The sequence below is a fragment of the Adiantum capillus-veneris genome, chromosome 14 (assembly GCF_014529385.1).
Source record: "Adiantum capillus-veneris isolate H3 chromosome 14, ASM1452938v2, whole genome shotgun sequence".
In the NCBI taxonomy this organism is placed as follows: Eukaryota; Viridiplantae; Streptophyta; class Polypodiopsida; order Polypodiales; family Pteridaceae; genus Adiantum; species Adiantum capillus-veneris.
Genome location: NC_140944.1, coordinates 129243331 through 129253352, shown reverse-complemented (window position 1 = coordinate 129253352; position 10022 = coordinate 129243331). Strand labels below are relative to the sequence as shown.

General features: G+C 41.1%; 1 protein-coding gene across 1 annotated transcript; it reads right to left on the bottom strand.

The window, feature by feature from the left end:
• Window positions 1-4055: 4055 nt before the first annotated feature.
• LOC147443111 (uncharacterized) lies at window positions 4056-4550 on the bottom strand. Its single transcript, XM_086529478.1, has one exon. It carries the CDS (start codon window positions 4548-4550, stop codon window positions 4056-4058), a length of 495 nt encoding a protein of 164 aa, XP_086385604.1.
• Window positions 4551-10022: the final 5472 nt, after the last annotated feature.

Here is a 10022-nt window from a genome sequence, read left to right as displayed (position 1 = left end):
GTGATTTAGGTCAAAGCCAATCCCTACAAGAAGGGGGAAAGCCCTTGAAGCTAGGGGCACGAAAGAGAGAGAGCCCATGCTCTTGCTAAACCCATGCATGTTTACTAAGGTGCTTGAGGTGCTTAAGGTACTTGGGGGCCAAGGTGCTTGAGGTTCTTGAAAGTCAAAAGCATGCCTATAAAGGAAGGGGCACGTGACACAAGTAGGGGATGAGAGAGAATGACCCTCCCCTCACCCAAGGGGCACCCCTTGCTCAAAGAGGCAAAATAGGACACATGTCAAGGCCCTATATAAGTTGGCCCCATAGCATGTCTAAAGCCTATTAGTTGACCCTTAGAGAGGCCCAATGAGAATTTAGATCAATTAAGTTAATTGTTTAAGCTTTTTCCAATCCCTCTCTCTCAAAGAGGAAAGGAGGACACTTGTCGAAAGGCTCTATCTATTGCTAGTTATGACCAAGGCTTGTGATTGGCTAGGCTTCAAAAATCCAATGAGCTACAATCATGAGCTAAAAGAGGGGCTTGGTTGCAAGATATACACCAACACACACACTCATTGTGTGAAGTGCTAAGTGCAAGAACTTCAACTTCTTCTCCAAGCTTGTTGAGAAGTTGAGAGCCTACACCAACACTCTTGTTGAGAAGTTGAGAACCTACACCAACACTCTTGGCTATGGAATGCAAATCCAACCAAGAGCCATGCTTCAATGCTTAATCTTTCCATATTCTTTATCATCATTACTATGCTAAGCAACAAGAGTGATGATAAGTGAGGAACTATTTCTTTCTCGTAAGAGTTCTTCTACTTCCTCTTCCCTACCCTCATTCTCTGCTAGCTCTCTCCACCTTCGAAGGTGTTCGAGGTCGTGGGACTGAGGCCGGGGATAAGTTAAATGTTTCAACAATTAGCTAAGTTATGGGCATAATTGTGGTTCATGAATCTCTCTATCTTCATTGCACCATCAAGGTTTCAAGGAACACAAAGCTTGTATTGTACCAAGTCTCTCTTTATGGGAGAAACTATAATACAAAAGCCTTTTGGAGGGGGGACTGGCTCCACATAAATCCAGTCCTTAACTGTTGTCAAGTTATTTAATTATCTCTCTTGCAAAGTAATGTTCATGCCAAGTTAAAAGTATATTGGTTATGTTGCTACCTCTAATCAAGTTCACCCTCTATTTTCTCAAAATGTTCTCACAACATTTTTCTTTATTCCTCTATTCTCAATGTTCATAATCCATTTCCATTACACTACCTTTTGTGTCTGCTCTTCTTCGTTGGGGACTTTTTTTGCTCCTACATCAAGGTGACCAAAGTCGCATTTGCCACTGTTATCTTTTGTGTGTTGTGTGAATCATTATCTGCTTCTACTTGATGCATGACTCAACTAAAGCCTAACAAACCCCAGCTAATTCCCCAGTTAGTAACTTTCTTCAAAAGGGCCTTATCTGACATCATTCGCAATAGAAGACTACTAGGAGTTTATAGCCGTAACAGAATTTCAATGCAAACCATATATTAAATATAGGGAATTGACTACAGGTGACTGCACATTAGACCATGAAAATTGCAAACTGTGTGAACACAAGAGACCATGGCTAAGCAAGAGAAATTATTGCGCTACCTTGTATTCATCATTGATGTCCATTACATTCTTAAAAACAACATAAAACACTAAGAGAACCAACTGTCAACTAACATTGGTTACTTGTAAAAACCACTACACGCCATTTGCCCATTCGTATGTCCGAAACTACCTAGTCATAAAGTCCTTGTGTAAACAAACCCCTAAGGCTTAAAGCTAAGACCTTAGTTAAAATCAAAAAGTAAATGTCCTCACACGTCGGCACTAACACTTGGCACTCCTGGTGAGCAACATTTTTCAAACATTGTGAGGCCCCACAATTCCTTGATTAGAATCAACCTGATCTTCAGGTTTAGTTTGTTGCTCCTTTGCATCTTCATCCTGGTTAGTAGTTGGGTTGTCCTCTCTAGTAATTCCTACATCCACCTCATCTTCAGGTGCTTTCATTGGAACCTCAACATCTTCTCCACTGAGAATCTCATTCACAATAGACAATAATGGATCTTTAAACTGTTGATGTCCACGTGCAACATCTACTTCTTCATCTGCAACTGCAATTGGAATTGTGAATGCATCTGTTGTTAGCTGTTCTTGAACTTTAGTTTCAGTTTTATCCAACTTTATACTATCACTCTGAGTATGCAGTTGTTCAGGTTGATGATGTTTTTGCTGCTCCAACTCCAATTGCAATTCCTCATAACTGCCTCTACACAAACAAATTCTCCTCTTTGGCTTCTTCTTTTGAAAAAAATCTGATATGGTATACTCAACACATCATACATTCTGAGTTCGATCTACTCCCACACTCCTTTCATGTACTCCATAACCTCAGTCTTCAATTTATCCACATTAGCTGAAGCCAAATACCAGCCCTCTACATCTAGCTTTTCTTTTGCCATTTTGCTTGATCGTTTCTTCCACTCTTCTGCATGTTCTAACTCTGTTCAATAAAAACCTATCACTACTTTCAAGTGTAGCATTCAAAGTTATCATTTCAATTAACTTCCCTTGCAACACACCTAGCCACTCATCATTCCACTGAGAAATTTGAAATGATCTCTTTTCTCTGTACACTACTAATTGCTTATAAGAGGATAACTCATGTTGCATGAGCTCTTGGCTATATGTCAACTCCTTGACCTACTTGTGTAAAATTTCCACTTCAAATTGAGTCTCTTTTCCTTTAGTGCACCCTCTTTTATCTACTTCAACTCACTGTGAAATCCCTCATTCTCCCTGCTCAACAAGGTAAAATTCATTGTCTATTGCTCCACATACTCCTTTACTACACCCAATTTAGTTTGCATCTCATTTTAAGATACATTTGGAGAACTTGCTTTAGACATGCCACTCTTTTGAAATGTAGATTACCCAACTTCAAGTACAGGCACCTCCGTTGTAAGTTTCCCCTTTAATTTTTTGAGTTTGATACCTGTTTTCACTGACACAGGGACTACAGGTCTATCAGAGGGCTCTATTGTAGACTCAGGAAACAAATCCCCAAATTCCCGATCTAATTTTACTTTTACTACATCTAAAGATTCTTTCTTTAAATAACCTGCAGCCATCAGTGTGTCCACATCCTTTGTCATCTGCAAGGACTTCTTATCATATTGCAATTTTTGTCTTTTCTCTTTTCTTTGTGCAAACCCTAAGTCTTCAATCATTTGATCTGGTGTTAGAAAACTCTTCCCTTGCTTGGTGTAAATCTCAAATTTGACTCTGTCAAAGAGGATATTGGCCCATCCAATATGTCTACCACCTTTAGGTGCCAGCAGTACACCATAGTTCTCCCTACTAATGTACTCTGATTTGACCAACAAAAACACCCTTTCAATAAGCCATCTGACCTGCTGCTTACCTAATTTTTCATGCCTGATAGGTGGTAGTAGTGCCTATCACCCTGAGATGGCCCAAAGGCTTTTGTCATCCTTCTCTGTGGCTTTACTGACTTCATTGTATTCAGCATAGGCACATCAAACACTTGGGCAATCAGTGTTTCAGTCAGGTAATCTTGAGAAAAAATACAACCATCATTTGTCTACAAATATTTCAACTAGACCATGGGCATCTGATTCTGCCTCCAACTCACCCATGATAATCTTGCCAAATCCAATAGCCCTATGCTCCTCAACCATGGCACATTGTCATCATTAGCTACCAAATCATACTTGAAATCCAAAAAAGTATACTCCTATGTTGGTTCCTCCTTTGCAATTGGCAGAGCTTTGAGAGGTGTCAGCATCTCAGGTTCGTCCTTAGAACTTGAGTCAAGGATGATGGCCTATTGGTACTTGGCTTTACGTAGAGGCCGTAACATGACAAAGGGTTCTTCATCCTCCAAGCGTGAGTTGGACCCTACTCCCCCAGAAATATTGCAAAGGCTCGACATGTAGCAAGGTGGAGAACGCAGCATAGCAGAAAAACGCAGAGGAGGGAAATTTGTAGCTCACTTGCTAATAGTCACTTCGTCAACCAGGTCGCATGAATAAGCTGTTAGGATCATCATTAAACTTATGCTCCACTCGAGGCTTGATTATTTCTCCAAAAAATGGCTTGAGTCGAAAATGATTGATTGGTTTGGCAATTAACTGCCCTGACTCATCGTCCAAAGCAAAATTATTAGGCCCCACAATTTTAACTATCTGAAATGGTCCTACATACCTCAGTTTCAATTTGCTAGGTCTCTGTCCCAGCTTGCTATTGTAAACCATCACCCAATCTACTGCAAAGAAATTTTTGAACTTTATGTTCCTTTTGATCCAAGCTTGCCTTCTTTGTTGGATAACCTCTGCAATATACATGCTTTGAATTCTATCTTCCTCCTGTTTCAATAATGCTTCCTTTCTGCAGTTTATTGACTCTTCATGAGACAGTTTCTGCTCAACTGCAACCCTTAACCTTGGTACTAAAAATTCCATAGGAACTACTGCTTCCAATCCATACACCAACTTGAATGGTGTCATGCCTGTTGTCACTTGAAATGTAGTCCTAAAATCCCAAAGTGTTGGAATTCAACTTCTCATCCCAATCTGTCCTGTTCTGGTTGACTAACTTCCTAATTATCTTGATCAAAATCTTATTCGTACTTTCTTCTTGTCCATTTGCCTGACGATAGTACAAAATTGATTTCTTATGCAGGATCACATGTAGTTCAGTCAGTTTACTGATCACTTTGTTAATGAATTGTCCTCCTTGATCAAAAACCAACTTGATAGGGCATCCATACGTGGTCATAATATTTTTATACAAAAATTTGTCACACTCCTTGCTCTAATATCTCTCAAAGCCACAACTTCTACCCATTTTGTACAATAATCAGTTGCAACCAAGATGTACCTATTCTGTGTAAACCTTGCAAGTGGCTTGATGGGACCAACAAAATATAATCTCCACTTTTGAAATGGTTCCAAAGGTAATATAGGCTAGAAGGGCATCCTGCCTACATTCAATGGCATACCCTCTCTTTGACATAACAAACAGTTCTTATTGAATTCCTGAGCATCTTTTATAACAGTTGGCCACCAAAGTCCTGCTTGAAATATTTTTCTTGCCCAGTACCGATCTTTGCTCAAACTCAAGGACACATCTCCTGATCACTTGATCAATTCCTCTTTTGTACAAAACCCTCTGTAATAACTAAATAAGATTTGCTTCTTAATGCTAAACTCTTTCTTTGATCCTTAGTCATTGCTTCAGGTGACACCCCTTCAATCAAAAACTGAAGCATGTCTTCATACCAGTCCCCAGACTAGTTAGTCACCTATACTAGAAACAACTCTGCATCACGCAGTTGATCAGGTACACCTCCAGAATCTTCCTCTCATGTTTCCAATCTGCTCAAATAATTAGCCAATACATGAAGTCTTCTTGGAGTTGTTAAGTATGGAGCCTGATTTACCCTTGTAATTTTCTGTGGTAAAAGCGCACATTTGTAAGGCCCCCGTTATGAGGAGAAGCCATTGTGCGTGAAGGAAAATCACTCACCGGAAACCAAAATTTTCACGGACAAGAATCAGGGCCAACTTTAAAGGCCTCCGCCCCCGAGACTTTTTTTTTATCGGAATATTCTTTTTCGCCGGAATATTATGGACGGACGGCGGCCGGAAAGTGGTCAGAAAACAACCGGACGGTTGGCCGGTGGCCGGTAGTCAATGGCCGATGGCCGGTGGTCGGAAGTCAATGGCCGGTGGCCGAATTCAAAAGCGGACTTGTCTTCTCAAGGGCGGCCACACATGGGCGGATTGGAGGGTCCGATTTGGACTTATTCGCACAAGGGCGGCTACACATGGCTATCTCTCATAAGAGAGGGAAGCCCTTTTGGCCTATAAAAGGAGGCCATTTCTACACACATTTCATAGTGTGCAGTTGATGCAACAAGGTGAGTGTGAGGTGGTGAGAGTGAAGCAAAGCGGGAGCTCCATTAAGGGTATAATCCCTTTGTAAACTACTTCTTGTTTTGAAGTACTAAAGCCATTGAGTGGCTGCTTTCCCGTGGACATAGCCCACATTGGGTGAACCACGTATATCGTGTGTACTCTCTCTCTCTCTCTACTCTATAATCTCGTGTATATAAATCTGTCTCTCTCCATTAAGTAATCTACTCAATTATCTATTTAGCTACGTCTTATTTCCTAACAACTGGTATCAGAGCAAGGTTTTCTCGTAGCTAAATTATCTCAAGGAAAGGATTCCTGGAATTGAGTGGGAGTTATGGCGGAGGAAGGGAAGCTCAAGATTGAGAAGTTCAACGGCAAAAACTACCAACATTGGAAGATGCAGATTGAGAAGTTCAACGGCAAAAACTACCAACATTCGATCAGTGAAAATCAATTTCGATGACGAAGTGCGAGCTCTCCTTATACTATCATCTCTACCGGATATTTGGGACAGCCTTGTGATGGCTGTAAGTAATTCTATCTCTGGCACAAATACTCTTAAGTTTGATGATGTTGTGGGTGTTCTCCTAAGCGAGGAAATGCGAAGGAGAAGCACAGGAGAATCATCAAGTGCTGCACTATCAGTGGAAACAAGAGGAAGGCTTAAGGAGAGGTTCAAAAACCAAAAGGGTCGTGATCGCTCAAGGCAGAGCAAGTCACGCACAAAGTCAGTTCTTGAATGTTGGAACTGCGGCAAGAAGGGCCACGTCAAGAAGGATTGCTGGTCCAAGAAGAAGAAGGAGACAGAGTCTCAAGACAACAAGCCAACATCGGAGGCCAATGTGGCAGGTAAAGTAGAGCAAGATGCTCTAATTCTCTCATTAGACAATGTGTCTAATTCCTAGATAGTAGATTCCGGGGCTTCATTCCATGCGACACCACACAAGCAACATTTCCAAGACTACACCAAAGGTAATTTTGGGTATGTATACTTGGGAGATGATGAATCTTGTGAGATTGTCGCCAAAGGTACAGTTTCTATCAAAACTGCTAACGGAAATGAATGGAAGCTTAAAGATGTTAGGCATGTTCCTTCTCTTCGCAAAAATTTGATCTCTACAGGACAATTGGACGATGCAGGTCACAATATTGCATTCGGAAAGAAACGGTGGAAGATCTCAAAGGGATCTTTGGTGGTTGCCAAGGGTGAAAAAGTCGGTACACTTTACTTGTGTACTGTTAGCACGCAACCTTCAGCTTGTGCAGCAACTACAGAAGTTGACAGTGCGGTGTGGCACTACCGACTTGGGCATATGAGTGCCAAAGGAATGCAAATCCTTCAAACAAAGAAGCTTCTACCAGGTTTGAAAGAAGTGGACTTAGAGTTCTGTGAAGATTGTGTTTATGGTAAACAAAAGAGGGTAAAATTTCAAAAATCAGGAAATGAAAGAAAAAATAAAAAACTTGAGTTGGTTCATTCTGATGTTTGGGGTCCTGCAAGTACACCATCACTTGGTGGCTCATTGTACTATGTAAAATTCATAGACGATGCGACTAGAAAAACATGGGTTTATGTCATGAAGAATAAATCGGATGTATTTTCCATATTTCAAAGGTGGAAAGCCTTTGTGGAGAATGAAACAGGTACCAAGGTTAAATGCCTCAGATCGGACAATGGAGGCGAATATTGCAGCCAAGCTTTTGAAAGCTTTTGTGCTAGCAATGGCAGTTGGAGGCAAAGGACAACCCCAAGGACACCTTAACAAAATGGGATTTCGGAAAGGATGAACAGGAGAATCATGGAACGAGCACGAAGCATGCGGCTACATGCAGGCCTACCGCTTGAGCTTTGGGCGGAAGCTGTAAGTACGTCTGTGTACTTAATCAATCGGTCACCCTCAACGACATTGGATGGGGGAGTTCCAGAAGAGGCATGGACAGGTAAACCGGTGAATTATGCATTTCTCAAATTGTTTGGGTGTGAGGCTTTCATGCACATAGATAGAAGCCTAAGATCAAAGTTAGATGCAAAGTCCAAAAAGTGTTTCTTCATTGGCTATGGAGAAGGATACTTTGGGTATCGCCTATGGAATCCTGAAGATGGTAAAATCTTAAGGAGTAGGGATGTAATTTTTAACGAACAAAATATGTACAAAGATTACTTGGAAAGAAAACAAACAAAAGAAACAGGTGATGAGTACATGGAGCTTGAGGACGGTGAAGACTCAAGGACTGCAAATGGTGACAATGTGCAACAACGTCAACCAAATGAGGAGCCTCAACCTATTCCTCGAAGATCTACAAGAGAAAGTAGACCTCCAGAAAGGTTTGTTCCTTCCTTCAACCATCTCTTGATCTCAGATTCTGGAGAGCCGGAATCATATGAAGAAGCTATGCAACATGAATCCAAAGAAGAATGGACGAAGAGCATGCAAGTGGAGATGGACTCACTACATCGCAACCAAACATGGGAGTTGGTTGAGTTGCCTAAAGTTAAGCGGGCACTTCAAAACAAATGGGTGTACAAGCTAAAGGAAGAAGAAGGTGGGAAGAAAAGATACAAGTCTAGGCTTGTGGTAAAAGGTTTTTCTCAAAAGAAAGGTATTGACTTCAATGAAATATTTTCTCCTGTTGTAAAAATGAACTCAATTAGGCTTGTCTTAAGCCTTGTGGCTGCTCATGATCTAAATCTCGAGCAAATGGATGGATGTAAATACGGCATTCCCTCACGGTGACTTAGAGGAGAAAATCTACGTGCTTCAACCAAAGGGGTATGAAGTAAAAGGTAAGGAGAAAATGGTTTGCAAATTAAAGAAGATCTTGTATGGTTTAAAGCAAGCATCAAGACAATGGTACTTGAAGTTTGATCGATGGATGTTGGATCATGGATTCACAAGATGCAACTCGGATCAATACGTTTACACGAAGAATTTGGGAGATGGGAAATTCATCATCCCAATGTTGTATGTTGATGACATGTTGATTGCAAGTGCTAACATGCAGGACATCAAAGACCTAAAAGAGGAGCTGTCCAAATCTTTTTCAATGAAAGATTTAGGTGGTGCAAAGAGGATACTTGGTATGAAAATATCAAGGGACAGGACGAAGAAGACAATAAAGCTATCTCAAGAAGGTACTAGAAAGGTTTGCAATGCAAAATGAAAAACCAGTTTCTACACCTTTGGCTAGTCACTTTAAACTAACGAAGGATATGTGTCCAAAGACACAAGAGGAGATAGCCTATATGTCTAAAGTTCCATATGCTGCAGCGGTAGGTTCTCTAATGTATGCTATGGTCTGGACAAGGCCAGACATTGCACATGCAGTGGGAGTTGTGAGTAGGTTCATGGACAATCCAGGTAAAGAGCATTGGCAAGCTGTGAAGTGGATACTTAGGTATCTAAAAGGGACAACAACAAATGCTTTGTATTTTGGAGGAACTGATATTTTTCTAGAAGGGTATGTTGATTCAGATATGGCAGGTGACAAAGATACTCGAAGGAGCACTACTGGCTATGTGTTCACGGTTGGAGGCACAGCAGTAAGCTGGGCTTCAAAGCTCCAGAAAGTGGTTTCACTTTCTACCATGGAAGTAGAGTATGTAGCAATGACAGAGGCAAGCAAAGAAATTCTGTGGCTTCACATATTCTTAGAAGAGCTTGGATTCAAACAAGACACTTGTGTCTTGTACAGTGATAGCCAAAGCGCTATCCATCTTGCGAAGAACTCAGCCTTTCATTCAAGGACAAAGCACATTGAGGTGAGATATCACTTCATACGCACTCTTTTGGAAGAGGGACAACTAAAGCTAGGAAAGGTGCATACAAGTGAAAATCTTGCAGACATGTTTACAAAGGTGGTCAACAAGGAGATTTTGAGCTTTTGCTCATCTTCAATCGGCATTCAAGGATAAGAAGCCAGAATGGAAAGCAGTCACAGGTTTGGTTTGGAGATCAGTCTCCAAGTGGGAGATTGTTAAGTATGGAGCCTGATTTACCCTTGTAATTTTCTGTGGTAAAAGCGCACATTTGTAAGGCCCTCATTATGAGGAGAAGCCAT

Excerpts from the sequence above, each read along its gene's own strand:
- LOC147443111 (XM_086529478.1), bottom strand. The coding sequence starts at position 4,550 with ATGACACCATTCAAGTTGGTGTATGGATTGGAAGCAGTAGTTCCTATG.